General features: G+C 39.6%; 1 protein-coding gene and 1 pseudogene across 3 annotated transcripts in view; one reads left to right on the plus strand and one right to left on the minus strand.

Annotated features, from left to right (window-relative positions):
• Positions 1–8,476: 8,476 nt before the first annotated feature.
• LOC137592162 (uncharacterized) lies at positions 8,477–15,498 on the minus strand (annotated as a pseudogene).
• A 5,728-nt stretch (positions 15,499–21,226) lies between these two features.
• The window catches only part of smarca2 (SWI/SNF related, matrix associated, actin dependent regulator of chromatin, subfamily a, member 2), a 51,841-nt gene continuing 45,127 nt past the window's right edge, over positions 21,227–27,940 (plus strand). For 2 of the 3 annotated variants that reach the window (XM_068309927.1, XM_068309929.1), the window contains exons 1-5: positions 21,227–21,328; positions 22,243–22,506; positions 23,176–23,305; positions 23,947–24,378; positions 24,949–25,050. In XM_068309927.1, coding sequence (XP_068166028.1) covers positions 22,273–22,506; positions 23,176–23,305; positions 23,947–24,378; positions 24,949–25,050 — 898 coding nt within the window. In that variant the 5' untranslated portion in view covers positions 21,227–21,328; positions 22,243–22,272. Of the gene's footprint in view, positions 21,329–21,901; positions 21,934–22,242; positions 22,507–23,175; positions 23,306–23,946; positions 24,379–24,948; positions 25,051–27,940 lie in introns of all 3 variants that reach the window. The other variant, XM_068309928.1, reaches the window with a different exon arrangement.

A 27,940-nucleotide genomic window follows, 5' to 3' on the forward strand; every position in this document is an offset into this window, starting at 1 on the left:
CATACGGCGTACAGCAGGTTTCAGAGATATGTTTCAATCTGTCATCAGACTGAGTGGTGAGAGATCACTTTGTCAATTCCTCTGCATTTTCACTTTGATAGTTTTATTATTGTTGTCATTTCGTTGTTATCCTTGGCCAAAGAGCCATACCTATACTCAAAACTTAATGAGAATCTTTCTAGACCATAAACAACAACAAAACAAAACAAAACTAGAACTGACCACTTAATATCTTAAACGTTGTTAGTTGTAAAAATCTTGAATATGCAGATAGGCAATAGTCACATGTAATCTGTTGTAATTCATGAACAACTATGAGGATACTTTAATATGTATGGGCTGGGGACCACAGGATCACCGGTTCAAAACATTTGGAGTGTCAACTGGCAGTGAGAGGAGCCAGCTCACCTCCAGAGTGGAGTGGAAGAAAAGTAATTCCCCTATGGGGATTACTGAAGGATCAATTTTTTATTTATTTATGTAATTTATTACATTTTACATTGATATACATTACATGCATGAGGTAATCTGTCCTATTTAGGGAATTCATCTGTTTATTCAGCACAACGGGACATAAACTATGGTGAAATTCAACCATATATTCATTTCACAGCCAAAAGGTCTCTCTGTTTTGTCTGAGACAAGTGTTTTTTAAAACAGTAATTTTACATGATGTGAAAAGCAGAAGTTATCTTTCCTTTCATATGTTTCAGAACAAATTAAATATGTTTAATCTGGTAACAGTTCATCAAATAATAACAGATTTCAAGCTGCGGCAAAACTGTCTGTGGTTTCAGACATAATCAGTGTAGACATAATTAAATGGATGGATGGATGAATAGATAAATAGATGGATGGATGGATGGGTGGATGGATGGATGGATGGATGGATGGATGGATGGATGGATAGATAGATAGAGGGACGGACAGACAGACAGACAGACAGACAGACAGACAGACAGACAGACAGACAGACAGACAGACAGACAGACAGACAGACAGACAGACAGACAGACAGACAGACAGACAGACAGACAGACAGACAGACAGACAGACAGACAGACAGACAGACAGACAGATAGATAGATAGATAGATAGATAAATGGGGCGGCAGTGGCTCAGCGGTAGAGCAGATGTCCTGTAGACAGATCGCCCCAACCATCGGCGGATCAAATCCTGCTCCCGCCAGGACATCCTCGGAGGGAGTGTGAGCTGACAGTGGGAGGTGTCTGCTCACCTCCCAGCCGCTGCCGAGGTGCCCTTGAGCAAGGCGCCGTCCCCCCTACATGCTGCTCAATTGGGGCGCGTTCCTGAAGCCGCTGCCCGTCACTCTGCCTCCCTATGTGTGTTGTTTGATGTGTGTACTAACTGCTAACGGCATGCTTACAGCCCCCCCTGTGTGCTGTGTTTCACGGGGCCTGTGTATACACTGATTGTCATAAAACTGATTGTCATAAAACTAACACAAAGAACATGTAAAAATATACCTGAGTGACTATGTAATTTCCCTGCGAGGATTAATGAAGTGTACTTCTTCTTCTTCTAAATAGATTGATAATGTATTAATCATAAAGGCAAATTATTTGAAGTAAATGCCCTTTGAACTGTCAATAACCGATAAGGCTGGAGACATAGAATATTTCGGATGCTATTTGAAAATACCATGAAAAATCACATAAGCTTAATAATAAAAACGGCACTTAATCCTCAAAGCTATTTAGTCTGACTAAAGAGATAATTTTCAAAAACAGTTTAAAAAATTATATTTAAAATATGAACCCACTAATTTCAAATTAAGTAAAAGTGTGATAGTATGGGAACTATTCTCAGCTTTTAATTGGATGTGCTAACATCAAAATACAGTCTCATCTTTTAAAAATTGTTTAGTGGATCTACATTTAAAATTAATCTGGTAAAAAAAAATGTATTTCTGTATTAATAAACATCACTCTCCTTCTTTTTTTCCCTTCTCTGCAGGAATTGTTTTCGGGTGACGTCTTTGTCTTCACCTTTTTCCTTTTAGGGAAAATACTGTGTTACTGTACTATCTACGACAGGGATGCAGGTATTTGGATTATATGAACTAAACAATCGCTATAAACCATCACCAAGATAGTTATGATTGGGGTAACAAGAAGGCCTGTTGGCTGTGATTGAGGCTGATAACGGTGTAGCACAAAAGGCCCTGCTCTGATTGGTGAGATAGCAGAGATCCAGCCATTTTTAGGAAATGCAACACTTTATTTTGCACACCTTCATGAGCAGAAGCGTGTTAACATTTTGATGGATAACCATGATCTATATCTAGTTTGCAAACTATCAAAAGGCCATCATCCTATCAATTTTAGCATGAACAATAAACTGGCTCGTTGATTTGCAGGTGGAAAAAAATGCCCTGGCCAAGGTTTGAGCTTTGATCATGACCTCAGCGAGATGGATCCCCAAATCTCAGATGTACAGCAACAACACCTGCGCCATGTTGTTTGGCCATGCTCCATTGCCTGTCCATCAACATGAGATCTGATATACTACCAAGGCCTGCCTGCAGGATAAATGACCAACAAGCCCGTGGGAAAAAAGCGACACTTATGAGACACAGGCTATGATGAGAAAACATTATTCTGGCTGGATGGTAATAAATATCAGTGGATGAGATGAGTCAAACTCACCATATATTATTATTGAAAACACAGGCTGTCCTAAACACATTAGTGTTTTAACACAAGAAGGCCACATTTCTAGGTGTTCAAATCAAATAGATGCAAATATGTATCTTCCTTTTCATCAAAACTGATGGTATAGTAATATATCAGTAAGTACAGTATACTGATGTTGATACAGTATATAACACATTGTGTGACACTGGAAAATGTCATTTCCATCATATTTTAAACATATTTGATTTTTGTGGAGGAGACTGATACCCTGCAAATGCCTTTGAGCAGCCAGTTACACAATGCTTAGCACAAAAAATGATGACAAGGAACAACTGGCCTGGATCTCTCCAAAGGGAGCGTCTCTTATCAGTGACAGATTTTGTCAGTTTTCTTTGCAAAACACAAAGCATGAAAATGTGAAATTGATCTATTTTGGCCAGATGTTTGTGGACCAAATCACATGTGCTTCTTATGTTCTCCATGGACATAGAAAAGGTGCTATCATTGGCCTTTTAATAAAATAAACCCCAAATATCAGGAAAGGAATCTCCTTGCTATACATTTTGAAGGCAGTTTTCCATGAAGGAGGACGGCAGGTCAGGAAGCACCCAAGGAGCATTTGTCAACGGAGTGCTGCAGCTGCTGGACCACTTTCATACTCAGGAGTTTATGATCTCCCCCATTCACCAAACTGCTTCCTTCCCCAGGGGGTCATTACTGTGCTTTTGACTTCATATTGGTACTTAACATCACCAATAAAGGAGGATCCAGTGTCAATAAACGGCACTGCTGATTCTTAACTGTTTCGGAGAATAGGAGGCATGCTGACAGACTTGATTCACAAGGGGTTAATCCAATATATATTACACACAGTTTGGCAGCTACACCCCCTCCCAGACTCAAGTTTGCTTTTTACCTTAAAGAGGATTTCCATGTGAAAACAATAGATTTGCAATGTTGGTACTATTAGTGTGACGCCCAACCTCCCAATCACAGTAAAGACACAGCGTCAAAGTGTCAACCTTTCAACATGTATCGTTTTGGCTTGATTTGCATTGCTCTAAGAATAACACCTGATCACATTTGCCTTCTGGGCTCATCAGCATGACTTATTGCTGTTGTCTCTTGACTGTTGTTATTTGTCACAGACAGACAGCCGGTTGGCTTCTGCAACTGCCAAGATATAATCTCTCTCACTCACTCCACTTTGCATCTAAGATGGCTGCAAGAGACAAAACAAGGAAACATTCAGTAGGAAATTAAAGGAACACTCTTTGACAGGGCCGCATGCACAGTTTATTATTAAGTGTCCACAAGTATTTGCCACGAACTCCAAACATGCAGTATATCTAATATCTGTAGTAAGGTCAGTTCCTTATCATTGTTGTCTCAATAATTCGTGTACTTTCTCTTCTACTTCTTTTGTTTAACTTATATATACACTTGTTTAGTTACAAAATACAATCCACAGACTGCAGGTTTAACTTGTATTTATACAACAGATTTTTTTTTTATTATAAAGGCTACCATTTCTTTCATCAGAAAATCCTATTTGACATCAAACAAGAAGCAGAGGCGGCTGTTGCAGTCAAACGCTGTCCATGTGTGTTATGTAAATATGTATCCAGGCTTTCTAGGAATTATGTGTGAGTAAGATTTCAGTTCTTTTGGAGGAAACACAAAGCCTCAATAACTTAAAAACAAACAAACCTGTTGTTATGTACCAAGTAAGACAACCTTCTTGGTACAAGTATGTCATTATCTAGATAATGAAAAAAATTTGTATTTTAAAATTAATAATAACAATTAAAAAAAACAAAAATATAGATGTCAGCTTGAAGAGATTTTTTCTCAAGCAAAAGACCTGTATCAAAGAACTCCATCACAGAACTAGCAATAAAATGTACATCATTGGAGAAACCTAAACGCTTGTAGGGGTCAAGTAAATTCTTATCTTGGGTTCATTTAGATATATTATATTGAGCAAATTTGACCGTAAACCAGTGCCGTGTGGTGAGCTTCAAGGCTGGTGAGGCACAGACTTCATCATAATCAGATGAAGATTTTTACAAACATATGCACCTACAGTGTAGCTTATTCACCATTTAATAGGCAACAGTAAGTGGGTAATTTTTAGTCTCATAGCAGAATTATTTACACATAAAAGCACATGTGATTAAAAAAAGTAGCTATGTTGTTACCTGCATGTTTTTTTTTAAATGTTATGTTTACCTATAAATGAAGTTTGCTCCTTCTGAACAAAAGCATTGAAAAAATTTTGAGTTGAGATATGTAATCCTCCACTTTTATAGTAAGGAAAGGCGAGTGGAAAACAAATGAATGGCTGAACTTGACACGCTGACTATAAGTTGTAGTTTACTGTCACTTCTTCTACGGCTGAGGAAGAGGAATCCTCGGCCGAATCCCTGGGATCACCAGCGCCCCCTACCATGAGGCTGGAGAATGGCGTGCCTCTTCCCAACCGTTTCAGGACCGCTCAACTCATGAAAGACGTTACACACATACAGTTATTAACAAAAAAACCACTGTACATTATATACATTAGCTAAATTATGGAAATTCAGTTAATAGAGTAAGCGTGTTTGAACATTTTAATAGCGATGCACAGAGAGATAGCATTACGATCTCACTGTATAGCATGCCAGCACAGATAGCCGGGCGATTGTGCAATCCATGGTGAGGCTCGGCTGGCCTCACCGCAGGTCTCTTCTCAGTAATCCAGCGGTAAATGTGAAAATTCAGCAATTTTGAGTAAAAATAACCTAAAATTGGTGATGTTAAATGGAAAATAACTTTATTATACACATCACTGGATAAATATAACCATTTAATTCATTTCTTCCATTTTTCCTTTTTTCATGACGGCAGGTGAGAGGTTGTTGATTGAGCAATCTCTGAATTATTCAGCACAATATGAGCCAATGTCAAAATAAAAGCATTAAGAAAAACATAGTTATGCCTTTCTCATGCAGCGGTGGGTTCAATACCGCTGTAGCCAGCAGGCTTACACATTATCAAAAATAACATACATTATGATGAAAATGGAGATAAAAACATCCCTGCAGGTACCTCTCCCCATTAAAAATGGGATGACTGCTTATTTTTAGGGAAAGCTTGTGAAAGCTGTTACATGTTTCTCTGACACTTTTCATTATCACCTACACAAAAGCAACAACCAAAGAGGGGGGGGGATGAGGAGGATCGTGGAGGAGGAGGGGGGGTGGACCTGACAGTATACCCATGCTCATTCATCATAGCTGAAGGTATCTGCATCATGCATTAGAGTCAATAAAGCCTGGTGAAACTGGAGCTGATTTCTTGCTAAATTCCACCATTAGTCACAGGCCCACATTTCAGGATTAGCCAATCCTAAAAGGGGTAATTGTTGCGAGTGGGCGGGTTGGGGGGGAACTCCTAAGGCATCAGAAGCCGAGAGCACTTAACTTTTAAGAGTGTTTGTTTAGGTATGATTTTTTTTCTGTAAGTGGTGTCATTTTTTTGTGGATTGGAGTTTGTGGCCCTTTGAGGTTTAGAGTCATCTTGCTCCAGAGCACAAAAGAGGGATATAAGAGAAGTTCTCCATGGAAAGGTTGCCGTATGTTTTCAAATGTCTAATGGTTACCTTCCAAAAGTGTTCAATAGTTGCATGTACACATGTGCTTTTTTGCCCCAGTGGCGCTTAGCGTGGCGTGATCATGTTTCTTCATTGACGGAAGGCGTCCAGAGGACAATATGACACCGCAGAGCCACTTTAGATCCTGCTGATATTTGATCGAAACCTTAATCGTTATTTTGGGGCAAAGTAGTAGAACGGCGCCGATAAGGGTATTTGTCAGATTGAGTAGCTTTTTTCCCCATTAAAACTCAAAAATGTGTTTTGCACGTTAAATCGTCTGCAATTGAGCAAACTTTTCAACACCGAGCCATTATTTGCAACACAATCCTGTTTGATTTTTTTCCGCAGTGAAAGGAAATAGTTCCCATTGAGCTCTGTGAAACAAGAAAACCATAACATTTGGTCAGTCTCTCTCGTGTGGCTTCGAAAAACCCCCAAAATATCCCATTCAGAACAGGCTTCAACAGGCTCGGGGTGCAAACTGAACTCCTGTTGAACTGGTTGTTAATGATTATAACCCTGATATATGCAGGTATATATGGTAAATGAGGGCACACTTAGGAAACCACAGGGGCCTTGTTATGCTTTTGCTATTTTTCTACCGCTTAAAGAGGTCCACCTGTTGCCCGTTAAGTCAAGCCATGTTACTGCTAACAGAATATTTTAGATGCAAAGTGAAGAAATGCAAAAGCAAAGCTGTCAGCATGTCTGCTCTAATCGTCTACTGGTTAAAGCTTTCATTAAAAAGACATGAAAATATCAAGCTCCCACTCCTTTGGTTATCATACATGCTATGTTAGACCTCATCTGACACAATCTTTCTGTTATGTAACTAAATTTAACACATTAGTGGCTTTTGATTCCAATGATAAATGAAAGCGGCTGCACAGACTGCAAATGTAAACCAAAGAAGAGGATGAACATTTTCAGTGCTTTGATAAAGTGTCGTCAGTACATTTCATGTTCCTGCAGTAAATGAAAACTTTTCAAAGTTGGTTCAAGTTTGAAAAACTGAAAACATTGTTCACCTGCTCACATAAAGCTACTGTATATTGTTTCCTCTTAGTTAGGATTAAACAGAGAGAAAAGCAAAGGTCTTCTTTCAAAAGCATCTAAAAAACAACAAGAATTGTTCAAATGTATGAACACAGGAGAAGAAATACAGTGGCAACTAGTCTGCCCTACTTCACTGAAGTTACAGGGTCGTATTTTGTTTTGAAATATTCACTTGAATGCAACTTGCACTCATGATGTCAAGGAATTTTCACATATTGGTGTCTAAAGAAAAAAAAAGATTTCATCGTGTTTTGAATACATGACCCAAAACCAGTCAGATGTTATTAGTTCACCAGATTGTGAAAAAATGGTAATAACTTTGTATAAAAAGAAATCCTTTTTATGTTGTTGTAAATTGTGAGATACTTTGTATGTCATTGTTGCTCCCACAAACCAAGTAGCTTGATCTGCTATGTTGGCACGAAACGAAAAATGGTAATTAAAAAAAGTAATTTTTGTTGTGCTTTACGTCCAAATCTTCTTCTTCTCCTTTTGGCTTTTCCCTTCAGGGGTCGCCATCAGTTGCCTCCATCTAACCCTGTGTTCTGCATTCTATTCTCTCACACCAACTACCTTCATGTCCTCTTTCACTACATCCATAAACCTCCTCTTTGGTCTTCCTCTAGGCCTCCTGCCTGGTAGTTCAAAACTCAGCATCCTTCTACCAATATATTCACTATCTCTCCTCTGGACATGTCCAAACCATCTCAGTCTGGCCTCTCTGACTTTATCTCCAAAACCTCTAACATGTGCTGTCCCTCTGATGTACTCATTCCTGATCCTATCCATCCTGGTCACTCCCAGAGAGAACCTCAGCATCTTCATCTCTGCTACCGCCAGCTCTGTCTCCTGTCTTTTCCTCAGTGACACTGTCTCTAGACCAAACAACATCGCTGGTCTCACCAGTTTTGTACACCTTTCTTTTCATTCTAGCTGAAACTCTTCAAAGCTCCACCTCTGTAGGTTCTCCTCCACCTGTTTCCTGCTCTCACTACAGATCACAATTTCATCTGCTACATCATAGTCCGTAGAGATTCCTGTCTAACCTATGCTGTTTGGCTTCACTCTCGCCTGCCACTGCTTTGCAGTCACTGATCTCCCTCAGATGACACCGTCTACTCAAGATTTAGTCTACCTTTGTGCTTCTACATCCACTCCTGTAGGTCACCCAATGTTCCTGCCTCTTCTGGAAGAAAGTACTCACTATAGCTGCTTCCAGTCTTTTCGCAAAGTCAACCAGCATCTGTCCTTCTGCGTTCGTCTCCTGGATACCACAACTGCCCATCACCTTCTCACCACCTCTGTTTCCTGCACTAACATGTCCATTGAAGTCTGCACCACTGACAACTCTCTCACTTGTAGGTATGCTCTGCATGACTTTATCAGAGTCCAACCAGAATTTCTCCTTCTCCTCCAGCTCACATCCTACCTGTGGAGGATACCCACTGATTTTAACGTCATACCTTCGATTTCTAGCCTCAGACTCATCACTGTATCCGATACCCTTTTTACCTTCAGGACATTCCTAACAAACTCCTCCTTCAAGATAACTCCTAATCCATTTCTCTTCCTGTCTACACCATGATAGAACAACTTGAACCCTGCTCCTAAACTTCTAACCTTGCTACCTTTCCACTTGGTCTCCTGTACACACAGTATGTCTACCTTCCTCTTTTGCATCATTTCAACCAACTCTTTCCTTTTTCCTGTCATAGTTTCAACATTCAACGTCCCTACTCTCAGTCCTATACTCTTGGCGTTACCTTTCTCTGTCTTCCACGAACACACTTTCCACCTCTCCTTCTTTGACTAACAGTAGTCCAGTTTCCACCAGCACCCTGTAGGTAAACAGCACCGATGGCGGTCTTTGTTAACTCGGGCCTCGACCAATCCAGAAGTCATAGATTTGATTTGCATGTTTGATTTGGCAAAAGTTTTCCATCGGATGCCGTTCCTGACACAGCCCTCTGTATTTATCTGGGCTTGGAACCGGCACAACAAGACACTGGCTTGTGCCCTCTTGCGGCTACATTTGTGCTTTACGTCCAATTTGAAATAGAAATTTTGAACTTTCAGGTTTGTGCTTGTGGCAAACCTTCTTTGAGTGCTTCAATGTCAGAATCTCTTTTATTCAGCATCACCTTGTTGAATTTTTAGAATCCTTCATCAAATCCAACAACTAATGGATTGCTAAAAATTTATAGCACCACATTTAATATATTCTATACAAAGGTCTTATCAACTGAATAAATTCATCATCCATTTTTCTTTAAGATGCTGAACATTTTGACAAATTACCATTTGATTATTTTATTATTTTCTAACCTAAGCTTGAAACACTTGTTCTGAGAGAGTTCTTCATCTCTTTATCCACAAGGAAAAAGACAAATTAAATTATTGATCTAACATTAAAGAATATGTTAAATATATTCAGGTAAGCCATTTGTCTGTTTCACACACTGGAGGACACATTTACTCAGAGTGTTCACACATTTCATGTTCTTTCATCAACAGGTTTTTACTGGTCTCGTAATTATTCCCTCCTCACTGCTCTGACTGTGATGTGAATTCCTTTTGATGACTGCAGTGGGCCTGCTATTCTCTGGCTCAGAGCCAACCCTGTCTACAGTTCACTGATGGACTCACACAGCAATTTGCCTGAACAAACTTATCCCAGCTGTACAGCTCAACCTCTGGAAAACGCATCACTGTGACAATTTCAGGCATGTTTGGCTTTTCAAATGGATTTTTAGAGATGTTCCTTCCTGTAACTTATGTTATTCGAGTCAGAATAAAAATAGAATCAAACTGACTCATGTCAGCACACCTCTCAAAGATGGCATTCAGTTCATATGTGAGCTTTTTCTTTTCAGACGAGTAACACTGAGTTCAGTAGAAACCTGTCAGGAGATGAATAGCAGGGTAATACAGGCTTTGAATGTATTACATATGACAACGTCATAAATAACTTTTCCATAAGACTGAACAGATGTTTCTGCTTTTGAAGGATTTTTGAATGTTTGATGTCGTGGCTCTCTCAATATATAGTTATAAAAACATGTCCAATGCCTTGATGGACAGTATTTAACAGTCCAGATCATTACATATGAAGTTCAAATTATAACTTTATACCATTATTGACGTAATCATATAGATAGATGGATGGATGGATGGATAGTGTGAGCATGGTGTGTCTTTTAGGAAATAATCCTTAGTAGGTATCGGAGCTAACTGTAGTGTAGGAAAAAGACAAGAACAGGTGAGATGTAAGTGTGCTGTAATCTCAGGATGTTTTATCTGAACAGGGTTGTGTGACTTACTTTATGGTTCATTTATAGATGTGCTTCAAGAGGTTGTGGTGTAGCTGCACATCATTTGTATCATTAAAAAAACTGCATATACAGCAGCCAATATGTGCCACCTTGTAAATGTGACATACTGAGGTTGCAGAGATATAAGAACTGTGATGTTTATTGACGTGTGTTGGTTATCCTCACTACTTGAGGCAGGTTGAGGGCTCATTTATGTTCTCTTTTTCAGAAATGCTCAGATAGCAAAGCCCACCAATAATATTCTTTCTTGAATCAGTTGATGTTAAAATATCAGTGCTAATACTAACTTCATGATGTGAGCTTTCAGGACTGTGCTGACAACCAAATGTATATCACTACTGATAAAGTCAGGACTCATGTCAACAGAGTCAGGCTGCTGTGAGATATGGTGTTTTGGGCAAACAGGAATCACTTTCTGTGAAAATGAAAAAATACATTATCACAAAACAGCCATGAGCTTTTTTTTTAATTATAGGTCTTACATACATCTAGTGATGCTGTTTCTTGGACCCATCATCAGTGACAGTACCTGGGCTCACCGGGGGTTTCGGATCTTTCTACTTCAGACCCCCTCACCCAGGCGACCCGGCCGGGGTGATGAGTTCCCGGCCCGTGTCCAAGAAGCACTCAACCACTGCTTATCCCTCTGGATCCACAGCCATCGCGAGGCTCTCTCTGCAGCCTCAGATGCAGCAGTGATGGCTCTCCTCTTACGTACCCCTGTGATACCCCGGAGATTGTAGGCCTTGCAGAGTGACTTCCCTGCAAAGCCTCTTCCCCTCACCTCGATCGGTAGGCATTGAGCACGCCACCCCCGATTGCGGCACTCCTCCACCAGCTCTGCATATTTCTCCCTCTTTCTCTCTCTCGCTTCTTCCATTCTCCACTCCCAGGGCACTGTTAGCTCCATCATGATGACCTGCTTGGATGTCTCCGAGACCGAGACGATGTCTGGCCTGAGTCTGGTCTCCACGATGTTTTCAGGAAATTTCAGCTGTTTTCCCAGGTCCACCCTTAGCTCCCAGTCCTTCGCTGTTCCCAGTAGTCCAGATTGGGCTTTGGGTTGGGGAGGTGGTTGTTCTCCGGCTCTGACAAAGGAGATTTCACGCCTTGATGGTTGTAAGCGCTTGCTCTGGTCGATGGCAGTGTGGATGGACTCAGCAACCGCCTTCAGCACGCAGTCATGGTGCCAGCGATAGCGGCCATCACCGAGTGCTTTAGGATAGCTACTGAGAATGTGCTCCAGGGTTCCTCTTCCTTGGCACAAGGGACATGCTGGAGTTTCAACCTTGCCCCAACAGAAGAGGTTTGATGGGCTGGGCAGAACATCATAGACCGACTGAATGAGGAATTTAATGTGGAGTGGTTCGGCCCTCCACAGCTCGTTCCACGAGATCTTTCTGTCCGTGGCTTCCTCCCATCTGGTCCACGCGCCCTGTTGCCTCAATCCCACCCACTGGCTTGCACGCTGCTCTTCGATTCCGGCCCTCACCTCGAGCTAGATCTGGTTCCGCCTCTCGTTGCCCTTGAGCTTGTTGTACTGGGTCGTTGGAATGGTTCCCAGTCCTGCACGGCCGATAGCCACCACTCCCACAAGTTCTTTGTGGCACAGACCTGACTCTGCCAGGTCCACGGCTTCCTTCGCCCTCCACTTTCTGCTGGTCCTCACCTCAATTCCTGCTTGGGAAACCTTTGGATCCTTGGATTCCCTGTACTGGAGAACCTCCCTCGCTCTGGCAACCATGAACTCCTCAGTAAGGCTGTTGATGGGGAGCGTCAGCTTGTTCTTGTTGCCATAAAGGGCGATGCTGCTTAGGCTTCTAGGCAGACCCAGCCAACATCGCAGGCGGCTGCTGACCCTCCTCTCAAACCCTTCCACAGTGGAGATAGGAAACTCATACACTAGCAGTGGCCACAGAATCCTTGGCAGGATGCCATGCTGGTATACCCACGGTCAGCCATCTCTCCAGCTGTTCATTGGTTGCCCCGATGGAAGCGGCATCCTTTAGGGAGCAGTCGAAGGTTTTTCCGAGGCTCTTCACGGGTTTCTCTGTGACTGATGGAATGTGGGTACCTCCTAGAAAGAAGTGGAAATCTGTATAAAGATACAGATTTTGTCACCACATAAAAATATTCTTCATCCAATTAATTTGAGTTTTCAATTTTATGCAATAAATCAGAAAATGTGTCTTGTTTTCACTTTCTCTAAATCATATTCATATTTCAGTAATTAGAATGGCAGATTATCCCTCTGGAAGGTTTATTCTAGAGAATTCTGATTAATTTTAGACGGTCCAATTTCCTTTGATGGGAAAATAAATGTTTTAAATACCATATAAATTAGCTTATACAATGGAGTGAGAGATTCTGCTGCTATTCTACTGCAGCTAAGAGACTGTGTACTTTGCCGACAAACAGATACAACTCACAACATGCACTTGCATAGACCCACTAGAATCACTGAGTGCTGCAAAGAGCGTTACTCAGTCAGCTACTGATTAAATCACAGGGTGAGTTTTTGGAAAATAAATAAAGCACTGATTTTACTTTTTTGTTTTGTGCTTTGAGTTCATCTGATGGTGTTTCGCAGCAGTAAGGTCTGCACAACCTCTATTTTATCATGTCAAATCCCTCCACATGTACACTATATTTGCATATTATGTAAAGCATTATTTCATTAGTTTGGTGCCTTTGATGTTGTATCCTGCCATGACACATCCCAGTTTCATGAAAAATGCAACTCCATCCTGAAACCCTTTGTATGGGTGTGCTGAGTCTTTAATTTATACTAAAGCAATTACTGTAAAGTAAATACATATGCTCAAATTTTCAACTAATGTAAGGATATGCAAACAATAATATTCCACAATGACATGCTGTAAACGTTTAAAGTAGCGCTCCACCTTCTGCCTTCTGGCAGTTGAAGCTAAATGCATCAATTCACACTTGGACAGGTAAGACAGAAGGTGTTTGGATAGAAGCAATCACTAAACATAACTGACTCATGTGAAAGCTGTCCTTTCTTAATCCCATAACAAAACAAATATGACAGGTCAGTCTGCTTGTGAATGACAGCAAGTCAGCATAAGATTCCAGCACAGGGTGAAAAAGTTACATACACATCTGCCTTGAGGGGAAAGATAGAAAGTGGCTTTTGAATGCATGGCGGAGGCCTTTAACTGCAGCAAATAGAATGGCAGGGGGATTTGTATTGTGAAAGGCCTCATAAGAGAGGGGTGGGGCACTTTGACAGGCTCTTTGTGAGAGGAGGAATCGCATATTAATTGCAGTAGAGGGTTGCTGCCATCTCTGTCAATGGGCTTTCATCTGCAGTCCCAGGTGAAATACCAAAGGCTTTGATTCAACAACTAAATACTTATCTCAGGTATTGTTCCCTTAAAGTAGGCACTGACTCTCTGAAGGCTGATGTATCTGAAGGCAGTGCCTGATTCTGTTTGTCAAAAACATATCTATCGTTACCTCAGTCATGGGTTGAGCCTGAAAACCTGTCAAATAGCATGGGGTTGACAAAACATACATCATCCTCTCACACACTTAATGCTGATAAGAATGGCTTGCATTACAGCAAGTGATAACCTGTTAAAATTCCATTTTCACAATACAATCTAAGTGTGTAAGTTTAAGAATCATCCAAGTGGCAGTCTGCTCTATAAGATAAATGGAAAATTAAGTGTGCAAAAATTAATAAAATGAAATAAAGACAGCACAAAATTATTTCAAAAGGCTGATACAATCAAGTATTATATTGCAGCAAAGCAACTGCAACTGAACAACAAAAACATTTATTATCAGATTTGCACAATTACAGATTCAAGTTTAGAATACATCAATTTTGAAGGTTTTAAAGTAGGAAAAGTGAGAAAAAATTAACGATAAACCAAAATTTTAACTAATTCTAAAACGTCTTCTATAGAGATCTGTCAAGATCACAAACTAGAGCATAACCAGATTTAAAAAAAAATCTAAATCTTAACAAATAATATTTAGGATGAGGTTGTAAAACACATTCTCAGTAACCTGCTCAACTTACAAAGCTACTCCTCAACTTTAATGTTCCACCCTCTTTATTCTGTTTTTTGACCACCATCATGACAAACCGTTTTTTTTCTTTTGTTTGTCTTACAAAGACGTGGATGAGAAGACGGATGGCTGAGATGGCCCGACACTCAGCTGGAGCCTGCTGCTGGCTAGCTTAGCTTAGCACACAGGCTGGAAAATAGGGAGACTGCAATTGAGGATTGTTTCCACAGTGAAATATTTTACCTACAGCTTCTTTAAAACTTAACTGATACATCTTTTTTGCACCATCTGTACAAAAAAAACCTTATTTATTTGGAGTTACTTAAGGTTTTTACATGTGGAATTTCATTAAAGCAAACAAACTGTATATTTGTGAACGAATAACCTGAGCAAATTATTCATGAGATTTGTGAATCATGTGACTAAAACGTCCTCTGACGCATTTGTTCAGGCGTCTTCATGTTGCACCTTATTTTCCTGTATTGGCCTTGTGTTTTTCTCTGGTAAATTGTCAACACTGTTTTTCTTTCACCCAACACTCGCTAGTGGATAGTAATGTACATTAATGACAGCTTCCTTTTGCTTACTTACAAACTTCAAATAAAAAGCAAAATACATAATGGTTGTAGTAATGCAAGGGGAGATAGGATGGTGAGAAAGATGAATCCATAGATATGACCGATTTACCCATGGTGATCTTTGGCTTCTGACACCTGACTTTGACACCAATGCAGGTCAAAGACTGGGAAAACTTTTTGATCTCACAAGAACCCATATTTTCATATAACAAAAGCAGCTGGCTATTTTCATTTATCCTTTTGAAGACTAATTATTTTTAATTTCAATTTCATTTGGTAATGACATTTTAATGGACTTGAGGATGGAAAAGGACTATTCCAGAGTAGCAAAAGTCTACTGGTAAATAATTAACTGCTTAACTTAATGGTTGGGAAGAAGCAATTAGTCAGAGCATGGCACACATTCCATATTACATCACCTCTGGTCTTTCCTCACCAGTTCACAGAAACAAGGAAAAACAAATTCATAAACTTCTCTAACTGGATACTCACACATTCCTTTACCAAGGCAGATAGACATACTGACCCTTCATTACATTTTAACACCACTCTCCAACTCCTGTCGATGTGGCTATGTCTTAACAGCTCACAGATGGACACCATGCACTGATGGTGGGCAGGTATTTAGGGTTGACTTCATCTCCCCAGAGCTGCAGCATTTCACTGTAACAAGTTCAAAACACATGCTGGCATTACCAAAGCTGTGTTACATGTTGAAAGGGCTTGAAATACATTCTGGTAAAAAAAAAAAGCCAAAGTAACCCTTCTGCCCTGTTTCAAGTCTAAACCACAGTAATAGTACACAACCAAGTTACATTAATGGACAAACACAGTTGCTCTTGTTTTTGTTGTTGGTTTAAATTATGCAGTTTCTTACAAGTTCAGAGACTGAAAATTTGTAGAGCTGGCACTATATGTTGTCTATTTTACTGATCCATTTTTTGCATTTACGTATTCCGTAGTCGCTTTGAATACTATTGCTCATAATGATGATTGAGAAGTACTGTAAAGATTTCTTGTCTGTTCAATGCAGGTCTCCTTTCACGTCCCTGAACTACTAATCATATAGTGTTTTTGACCTCTTTAGATTCCAATATTCCACTTCCAATATCAGCAATGAGGAAGTGTACAGTATAATAACAGAATAGAATAATAGCTCACGTAGAGATTTCACATAACCCTTATGATTTTTACAGCAACTCATGGCACAATTCAACTGGAAATTTTTTTATTTTGCTATCAATTACCACACATTTTTTTCTTCCAAAATCATGTAGGAAATCATATTTGTTAGTTATCAGGAAGTCTCAGAAGAATGCAGAAATATTGTACAGCAAATGCAGAACCTATGAAGACAGTCCTCTTGAGAAAAAAAACCAGCATAAATCATCTCTGCAGATGCTAAACATTCCTCCATTACTCGTGCCCGATGGAATCAAATCGTGACGTTTTTGATGTTAGCCTCACATTGAGGTGTTTCCCTTCTCATTTTGTTATTTCCAGTCAAGTTTAGTTTAATCACAATGAAGAATAAGCCTTAAAAATTTGTTCTTTTTTATACATAAACCTTGCAAAGTTATATAAAAATATTTGTGCAGCTAAGAAAAAGATTTTATGTGAGAATACTAAACAGTGCATGCAGAATGCTGACTCACCATTTTCTTATATACAACATCTGGTGCTAGCAAGTAATTTCTCATCAAATACTATCAGGCATGGTCATTGCTGCCCATCATGCTGCTGCTTTGGTCCAGGTTGAGCCAGCAGATGTCAGGCAGGTTGTAATATTAAAGAGAGTGCTTTAACAATGAATGGCAGGACACCTGCAACAAAGGCAACTACAAAGAAACTTCCTCTGACAGTATTTCCTCTCTTCTCAGCCTCCTACATGACCCCAGCACCATCTTGGAAAAAGATCTCAGTGCAGTTGTTCTGGTTCAGACACCAGTCCCTGGAGACATCTCAAAAGCAGCTCTCTCAAAATGATTACTGGCAGGCAATTATTGAGGGCTGGAGTGATGGAGGATGGCAGAGTACACCTGCCCATAAATCCTGATGAAGTTTCCCTTTTAAGCTCTTGAAGAGAGAAATAGCCAACATGGTTCAGAGGGCCAGGGGATAAAGCAGAGAGACCAGTTAGTTAACTGATGATGTTTAGGGAATCCTTCATTGAGATGGAACAACCATGTCCAAATTAGAAAGTGTGCAGATAATAAATACATTTTACCAATCTGTCTGAATGAGGATTATCTTGCTCTGTCCTTCCCTCAGTTCCTTCATCCTGCTGTTCAGCTCACACCCTCCACCTCCCATCACTGCCCAGTCTTTACAGAATCACCAATCTCATAATTTTGTCAGTCTCCTCAGCCTCATAAGGCTCAGCCTACTCATCAGCCATCACCACCAATGTCTGAATTCATTGGGGTGAGGTGATTTACTTTTAATTGGTATTACTCTGGAGAGTCAAAATGCCACAAATGATTACCGGTGTTGATGCTAAAACTGTAATGGTAACCCTTAAAAAGTATGGTGTAATTAAACTGTCAGATGAATAAAAAGAACCACTGATTGTTACCATCAGCTGCTACATAGACCACTATAGTGATAGTGATTAGCTGATGCTGATCGCAGCTTGAGATGTGTGGATGTATTTTTATTTTTGCACCTGTCTTTTGTATGACAAGAGTGAGAGCAAGAACATTGAAAAACTAGCAGACTAAAGAATGTAAACATTTAAATGTAGATAATGAAGGGAAGGAGCTCAATAATAGAGTGAGAAGTGAAAAGAATTCAAAGCCATAAAAATAGTAATACAGTAATAAAAATTACAATCATAATTTGTGTGCAGTATTGTGTCAAAAACTATTTCAAAGCAATTAGGTCATCTTTTTCATTTGTTCAATGTTGGCTGTCTTCTCTGTTTGAACACAACATCCAGCATCTGCCTCAGAAATAAAACAAGTGCACCACAATGTAAGCATTGGTTATGCAAATGGAACTCTCAGATAACACACAGTAAAAGCAAACAGCTCATTCCAAAAGTGACTCATGTAAAACTAATTATAATGACTTTGTTTACCCATGCTTGTGAATGGTGTGTGGACACTCTTGGACACACACAAGTGTCTGATACCTGACAGCAACACTAAATCCAAAGGAAAGGCAGATGAGATATCTGTTTTTCTAAATGAAATATCATACAGAAGAAATCGTGAATCACATTTTTGATTTATTGCATAATGATGAGCAAATACTTAAAACCGGAAGCAGAAAAGCTTGCTATTATTAGATACTATCTCAAGGAACCACTGCCAAAGATGTCTTCATTTGGGAAATGTCTTCATTTTGGAGATGTAGCAGTATATTTTCTCTATTCTTTCATAAAGACAACTCAAAAAATATTTCAAAAATATTTTTGTGACATAATTTCAAAGCATTCATTTTTATGTTTCAAAGCAATTGATGACTTACTTAAATTTCAGAGAAGACAGTAAGTTACAGTATTTGGAAAAAGATGACAACATCATGTTCCTTCGAATTTAATTTATGTACTATCCTCTTACTTATTTCATTCACTAATTACAATGCTTTTGCTTTCATCGCACAGGCAATTACTGTGTAGATAATTACTATATGTTATAAATTATTTATTGTATCTGCTATTTCCTGCATATTAATGTTATATATTTCATAACATTTTATTTGACTCTCTTTCTTTCTGTCCAGGCAGCCTTTGTAACTACTTATTATTATTTATTATTTAGAACCTATGTCAAATAAATTCTCTAATTTTCAACAATGTTCATATTATAAAAAAATACTAAAAAAAATGTAAACGTAGGCTCACAGTAAATGATTTATTGTAGCTTTACAGATATTTATTTAGATGTGAACTGAATAATCAGTCTTCATGATGTTCTTAAATATGCACATAACATTTTGAGTTATTTTTTCCAGAGGCCAAATTTATGTCTTTTTGCATTTCATAAGAAAAATAAGGCATAAAAGGTCTTCATCAACGTAAGATGGATGAATTCAAGAGAGCTTCTTTGCATTTGTAGATGCATGTTCAATTGTTCTGCCCAGCCTTTTAACTACCTGTAGACTTTGAATAAAGTGTCACGCCATTGACTCACCGGAGCTTTTTACGGAGGGTTTCAAGGTGAATGGAAGCCACAACCACTACTCCTTTCACTGCCAAATGGCTGTGGCCGGGTCTTTTCCTGGCCTGGTGAATTTAAAGGTGGGGGTGGTTTGAACCACAAAGTTAATTAGGTTTATTTATTTGGGTAAAATTTACATTCAGGAACCCTGTGCACAGCCTTTATGCAGACATACAGTATAAGAAAGGGCAGAATTGTTAAGGAGGGGAAGTTAAGATCAAAGTTTAAATGTGGCTTTGTTGACATATAAGGTATTCAAATGATGGGCTGACAGGAAGGTTTTGAATGTCTTACAAGGTCAGCAGTATATCATCACAAGATTAGACAGATAAGCAGACACACAGGCATACAGACAGACAGATAGAAACAATATTAATATTTATATTTATATTTATAATAACAAACACAAGATTGTACAAATAAAAACCAATTGACACACTCTGCTAAAAAGAAACTCAATGGCATTTGAACAAACAAATGCAACAGTTCTATTTTTTTACAATGAAAACAAAACATAGTATTTGAAATAAGGATGCAAATTTAGCTTGACAAAACCTTTGCATTATTTGCATGGCTTGCCTTTGAAACTTGATGTTATCATCAGATTGACTAAGTTAGTGCATGTAAATGAGTGACAACCCTCACTCACATGGGCCTTGGCATGACTATTCAGAGCTCAGATGCTGCAGTAATTCTGTCAGGTGCTTCAATGTTCACACACACAGTTTAGTAGGACTTAGGAGGCATCTTCTGGTCATTGCTGCCATCCTGTGTTCTATATAAGGACTGTCCTCGGGAGGTTTGAAGTGACAAACTATTTTGCTGACCACACAGTGTATTTTGCTTAGAAACACAAACATCTATATTTGATATTAGCATTTTATTTCTGACCTTAATGTTTTTCTTTAGCATAAGGTATGAATATAAATTTAGTAGTCACATTCTTTATTACATTTTTCCAGGAAAAACTGTTCCAATTGTAATAAAAAAGTGATTCATTATTATTGCCTGTTTTCAAGTTGAAGCCAATGCTTCCATTCAGGGTTTTCCAAACAAAAGTGGAAGTACAGTTTGCTTTTAATTGAGAATATTACAACTACAAAGCAAAACTAAGTAACACCTACAATTCGTAGATTTTGTATTGTTCACACTGCAGCGCCATGAAAAGCAAATTGTACTCAGTACATGTACAGCTCTCCTGCTCTTAGAGTTAAGCTGTTATGGCAGCGTTTGTCAAGCAGTGAGAAACGCTGTTTAAACAAAGTTTTTTATTTTTATTTTAGTCAAATTGATGCACTTAAAACTTTTCTCTTATAGACTAAAAAAATGTAAAGAAATTATTCTCTGTTATACATTGAATCAATTTTCTTTTTTTGTTTTCTTTAATGTTCATAAGGATACAATGTTATGCAGGGGTGTCCTTATAACAATTTTATAGACAGTTGATATTAATAGTCGCGGCACAGAGTGGGTGGCGCGAACTGTTTTCTTCTCGCTAGGGGTCGTTACAGAAAATAACTGAGAAGCACTGTGTTAAGGCAACAAAAACGACTCTTGCAGACACAGTTAAATCGACTTTCGTATTGTTTTCAGTAATGGCCACTCCAACAAAGTTAGTGCGATGGTTACGGCGAAAATAAACGCCCGAGCGTAACGTTACATGATTGACATCATGTCAAGCTAATCATAGTAGATGTAGGCGGGATTTCCGGTAATAGTGACAAATCAGTAATGGTAACACAAGAAAAAGTTTAATGTGTCAGCAAAACAACATCGAGGGGGAGTGAACTTACAGGCAGCAGTCATATTTTGAAGAAACATAACATTTACACCTATTTGTGTGCAGTAACAATTCAGCCGAAAGGTAAATTGATTAACGCAGTTTCTTTTTTTGATAAACCCCGACATCGAACTACGTATTCTACTGCTACCTGTCCAAACTTTCTGACATGGAAGGTTGTCTAACCAGAAGAGCGAGCGTCACCCGGACTAGCTACCAGGCTATATGCTAAGCTAGCTAGCGTCACCTAGCTGTTAGCTAAGTACCTCCACGATCGAGCGATGCAGATAGCATTTAATGTAATAGATGGTCTTTAAATTATGTACATTTATATTTAATATTGAAGTTTATTTTCGCCTGTAAGAATATCTCCAAGGTCATGTCACGAACCTGACTATCCTCTAAAGTTTGATTTTGTCTGCATTTCCGTGATGGCCACCAGTTTTGGGGAAGCCATGATCCAATCAGAGTTGGCTCCACGAAGTGGTAGTCACGAAGCTAACGCTACTGTCATGCTGTGTAAATTGTAACAAATGCCAACGATCACCTTCTTTTTACGATAATGACAACGCGAATGAGTTATTTGTAATTAATAAATCTCAACATTTAAGGTGGCAAATATGGCCTATTTTTAATATACTGTATTTGTATTTCCAGCGCCCTCAATACCCCAATGCCACTCAAAACAGGTATTTTTTTTCGATAGTGCTTAAAACGAAACTTCATTAAAATACTGCTGCTAAAATAGAATAAAGGACGCCCCTTTATCATATTTATCGTGTTTAGTTATTTCACGGTCACAGATGAATTATATCAATTCCTTGAGACGGTTGTGTGAATCAGTAAAGCATTTAACATTTTAATATTCTCCTTTCAGTTAATTAAACATGAGAAGAGAGAGTTTTAACTATTGAAATATTAAAATGCAAAATGTTCCTAGCATTTGAACCACAATTATTTGCAAGTAAATCAAATTCTCTTGCCTTACTTTTCTGAAGCTGCGTGGCATCTTCCCTGAAAGTCGGTAGATGTCCACCCCCTCAGACACCTCTGGTGGTATGTCCCATCCTGGCCCTTCTCCGGGAGCAGGTCTATCCCCAGGGCCCATCCTGGGCCCGAGCCCTGGACCTGACCCTTCACCAGGCTCAGTTCACAGTATGATGGGACCCAGTCCTGGGCCTGGAACACCTAATGCACCTCACAACATGCAGAGCCAAGGACAAAGTGATTTCTCCCAGGACAGCATGTATCCTATGCACAAGGTACAGTGAGTCTGCTGCAATCTTTTGAGTCTGTAAAGTGTTGTTTTATATCACTACTAAATAAAGATTTGTACTTGTAATTTTTCTGTAATAAGGTTTTTGACAGTTTTGACCTTGGATACAGAACTGATCTAGCGATTCTGACTGAGCATTAGCTCAGTCCACAAGGTTTTTGCTTAGGGTTTGGAGAGTGTCCAGTTTCAGTCCAATGTGGATTTAAGTCTAGAATGTGAACTTGTTGCAGGAGAGGTGACAGTTCATCTCCTGAGCATTGCAAAAGTGCCGTTGAGCAAGACACCAAGCTCAAAAATCCACTTCCAAGGCACCGCCACACAACTGTCCGTCACTCACCATCTCTCTCTGTTATTTCATGTCTGCAGGCCCTTTGTGTGTACAGTATGTGTGTGCACGCCAGTGTGTATGGGGGTTTAAAATATATATCAGATGTAAAAGAAATTCCCCACTGGGGATTAACCAAGTACATCAATCTGGAAATATATGTGTGCTTTTTATTTTAAAATAAATTCTCAGAGTCTTCATCTTCAACTATATCATTTTTGTAATTATGTATGGTTATATAGTTTGTTTCCAAGTTGCATTTAACATTCCAATTTTTGTTGTATACTGTACTGTAATTTTAATCATGAATCTTTTTCCCCCAATTTTCAGAACATTGAAGGAATGAATGACAAGCCGATGGCAGATGCGATGCACTTTGGCCATATGAAAAGTGTGGGAATGAGATCTTTGCATAGTGGTATGGGGCCTCCACAGAGTCCCATGGACCAGCATAGCCAAGGTTATTTTCAAATTAAAAAGCTCATAAGATGAGGAATTTGATTTGAGTTGGATTGTTGCTCTAAACGGTGTTTTCTCATGCTTCAGTTGTTGTCTACAGCTAAAATCAAGATGTTGAGTATATATTTACATCCCACTTCAAAGCGGTGATGTATTGTGATTGTCAGTGTTGGTGTGTTCATCTGTTCGTTTGTCCATTCGTTCATATGTCCACCAAATATTTTTGCAACCATTGCAGATAGAAAGACGAAACAAAAATCTTTGACCTACCTTGAAAGGTTAAAGCTACGCACTTGTCAGGTACTACTTTCAGGGTACCCTGACCTACCCTTCGTTAGATGTTGCAGTCTCTGACTGCCTTGGTTCTTGTTTCATCTTATTTTCATGTTCTTTATAAAGCCTTAGAGGTTAAGTCGTGCAGCCATTAACAAGAAAAAAAAGCACAAAAAAAAGGAAATTTTGAAAGAATTATGCTGCCTGGTTTGACAGAAGTACAGTTTCTGGTTTTCACGGATAATGTCCATGTCTCCTTTTAATTTTTTTATGACCCACGAGGTAGTTTCCAACTCTTTGTGTAATTAATGATAACTAATGAGATCTTTAGTATATCAAATAATTAAAGCTTTATCCTTTCTACTGCAGGATACATATCTCCCCATCCATCCCCCATGGGTGTACATGAGCATGCCTCTAGTCCCATGTCAGGAGGTGGAGGTGGTGGGGGACCCACACCACCCCACATGCCTCCCTTACAATCAGGCCCTATGATGCCCATGGATCCCCAGGGGGCTATGTCCAACATGGGCCAGCAGGGGCGGGGACCTTCTGCTTTCAGTCCGGTCCAGCTGCAGCAACTCAGAGCACAGATCCTGGCCTACAAGATCTTAGGCCGAGGGCAACCCTTACCTGAAAACCTCCAACTGGCTGTCCAGGGTAAGAGGAACCTACCCACAATGCAGCAGCAACAACAGCAGCAGCAACAACAGCAGCAGCAGCAGCAGCAGCAACAACAACAACAACAACAACAGCAGCAGCAACAGGCACCCAGTGCAAGTCCTTACAACAGACCTGCTGGTATTTTATTTTTTTACTATGCACGTGATCACTATTTCGGTGGTTGTCTAATGCAACTAAAATCCATAGATGATTCTTATCTGAACTTGATACGGATTTGCATCGTTTTAATGGAGGCATTTTGTGGCACATGATCTGATAGTGGTTTGTCCACTGATAAAAATGAGTCCTTTGGCACACACTAAAAATTGTTGCAGATTGTTGAGGAGTATCAATTCAAAATACATTAGTCTACAACTAACAGCTGTTTCATCACTGATTATTTTCAAATACTCAAACATTATATTCAATTATAATGGTTAAAAAATATCAAAAAGTTTTGGAGAATTCACATTGACGAAATACTTGTATTGTCTGACAAACAGTCCAAAACCTGAAATTGATCCCATTTGCAGTTACATACAGAAGTGAACAGCAAACTCTAACATTTTGAGGACCAGGGCAATCAAAGTTATGTCCATTTGAAACAAGATTTATTATGAAGAATGCTTAGCTCAGTCATAATGCATATCATACAAATTGAAAATCATCAGATTAATTTTAAAAATATGAATCTTTTTTGTTGAACAGGTATGCCAATGGCACCTATGGGTGTACCCCAGTCAAGTCCCTGCCCGACCCCAGCCATGCAAGGACACACTCAAAGCACAGGACCCAAGCCTTGGTCAGATGGTGAGAACTTCACAAGTAATCCAGTAACAATATCTAGATCCCGTATGTTTTATGTCCCAAACACCAATGAAGCATATGGTAAAGGATACTAATGCTTTGTTTCAGGGCTTTATACTGAGTTTTTCTCAGTCTCTGTCAAGTAGAATCCGGTTCCAGCAAGGAATGTTCTTCATGCAGTAGTCTGATTGGGTAATAGAAAAACAAATGTTTTGCATTTTCTGAAAGTAAGTGGCACGGTGGTGTAGTGGTTAGCGCTGTCGCCGCACAGCAAGGCGGTTCCCGGTTCCAGTCCCGCTCTGTGCAGTTTGCAGGTTCTCCTCGTGTCTGCGTGGTTTCTCTCCGGGTTCTCCGGCTTCCTCCCACCTCCACAAACATGCTGGTTAGGCGAACTGATGATACCAAATTGCCTGTTGGTTTGAGTGTGTGCGTGAGTGGTTGTCTGTTTACGTGTGGCTCCGAGGTGCACTGGCATGGAGTGTACCCTGCCTCACGCCCCCAGTCAGCTGGGATAGTTTCCAGCAACCCACCACAGCGGATGAAGCGGGTATTTGACGATGAATCAATTAATGAATTAGGGAATTTTTTGAAAATAAATGCTTTGCTCTTTATTACTATATGCGTTTGTTGTAATGCATGATGGAGACTTGGTAGAGATGCCTCAGTACCCTTTTATCAATATACAGTATTTTCCGCACTATAAGGCGCATTGGAGTATAAGGCTCACACTCAATAATTTGTTTTATAATTTATTTCATATATAAGGCGCACCAGATTATAAGGCGCACACAATAAAAAAAAAAATTATTTGATAAACTGCAGCGGCTGTAGTTGCGCAATCCGTCCACTAGATAGAGCCACGCTGCTCAGACAGTCATGATTGCATTCATGACTTCCTGACTACCTTTGAATGGCCCCTATTGTTACATCAATAAGCCAGTCCGAGCCTCTTCAAGGAAACCTGATCACTTGATCACTTTGCCATCTTAGAAAGAAGTCAACACGCATGAACATTAAAACTGGTTAAATTCATTACAAGTGCAGTCAGTGCGAACAGAGCGGATTATTTCCTGATCTGAAGTTCGAAGCAGATATTTAAGCTCCGACATTCGTCTTCGTTTATTAATTAAATATTGTTTCAATCGATCGGTAGTCCAGTCGGAGGTGAGGTGTAGCTATTTGCTGCTGTGTGTCCTAAACAATTTTTTAACCTGTTTTTAATGTCAGGCTGATAATTTACTGGCAAATGTGACCCTGTTTTACTCCTAGAACTGACTTTAACATCGGTGTCTCACCGCCGTGAATCTCACAGCACGTCGCTGCAGACAGAATACACAAGCCTGAATGCGCCCCTCCGCCGCCCGCCCAGAGCTATCAACTACATTTGTAAATCAATTGCATCACACCCATTGGCACCTTTGTCTAGCAGTGACTGCTCTTGAAATTTCAGAAAAGGCCCGAAGTTCAGCTATGAGGGTCTCTCATTCACCTTTATGCCAGTTTCTCCGTGTGTTTCCACAGACTAATAGAATGGACCGTCACTAGATTCCAGATGACAGCACAATGGCATTTTTTAGACCAATTACGTTTAAAGTGGGTTATTTCCGATGCCAAATAGTTAGGAAATACTGAGATCAGTCAGTCAGTCAAACTTTATTAATAGAATTGTTGAAAGTTCCTTATGTTTTGCTACATAATCACCGGTGGTTCTACAGTCAGCTCTCCCGTCTGAGAGAAGCTCAGTCAGAGCCGGGACTTCGGTGACGCCCCTTCACTACCGTTGTTAGGGGGCGTAGGCCCCAGTTCCTTGTTAGGGTGCTCCTCTGGTGGCTGAGTGCGGCATGACTGGCGGCCAGACTGCCGGCTTTTTTTCAACGATCATTTTTTTAACCAATATTAATATGAATATTAATCCATATATAAAATGACCGGATTATAAGGCGCACTACAGGTTTATGAGAAAATTATTGGCTTTTAGGTGCGCCTTATAGTGCGGAAAATACGGTACTCTTGATCCCCTCTCAGTACAAACCATTGAAATCTGCTCTCTCTAACTTTGTCTCTAAAACATTTCACCTTGCCTGTTCCTCTGATGAACTAATTTCTAAACCAGTCCAACCTGGTCAATCCTAGAGAGAACCTCAACATCTTAATTTCCTCCAGCTCAGCTTCCTGTCTTCTTTTTAGCGGCACTGTCTCTAATCTGTCCATTGTGGCTGGCCTTGCCACTGTCAGCAATAGTGATAGTAAATATGTATGAACAAAAGACATAATGACTTCAATTATTTTTCACGCAACATGCAGCTTTTGATTTCACATGTCAGAATTCAGTGTGTAACTTGAAGGGGAGAATTTGAGACCGACCAGGCCACATCGCCTGTATTTGATGTTCAGCCAGACATCAGAGTCGCTTTGAAAGGTAACGGAAGTGGCTTTTTTGAACTTTGAATTACTCAAGAAAGGTACTGCAATCTGATGTCCATTTAAATTGAGTGCAGAGCTGGCTTTGAAGATACCGTGTTGTTTTGTCCTGCAAAAAATGACATAGAAACACAATTTCTTTGTCTATGGTCATTTCAGTTTCCTCATCTGGCCAACAGGTATTCTGTTTTAAAGCTAGAAAGAAATGAGAAGCCAGGTGGTTTCAATGAACAAGGAACAAATTCTACCTCAGAGATACATTTAGTGACAGGACTGACTAATTTCATGTGGGTCTAACCAAAATATTGTTTAATGAGTCTCATAGTGAGATGAGTTCTACGCACAATGAGTCTTAATCTCCTGCTGGTTTAAAAGATATCCAATTCTTGTCTCTACTGTCTGTTGTGGAATTAAGTGTAATCTGTAATTTTCAAGACATTTTTTGTTTCCTTATTTCTTTGGTGGAAGATGT

Source organism: Antennarius striatus, chromosome 3 (assembly GCF_040054535.1).
Source record: "Antennarius striatus isolate MH-2024 chromosome 3, ASM4005453v1, whole genome shotgun sequence".
Classification (NCBI taxonomy): domain Eukaryota; kingdom Metazoa; phylum Chordata; class Actinopteri; order Lophiiformes; family Antennariidae; genus Antennarius; species Antennarius striatus.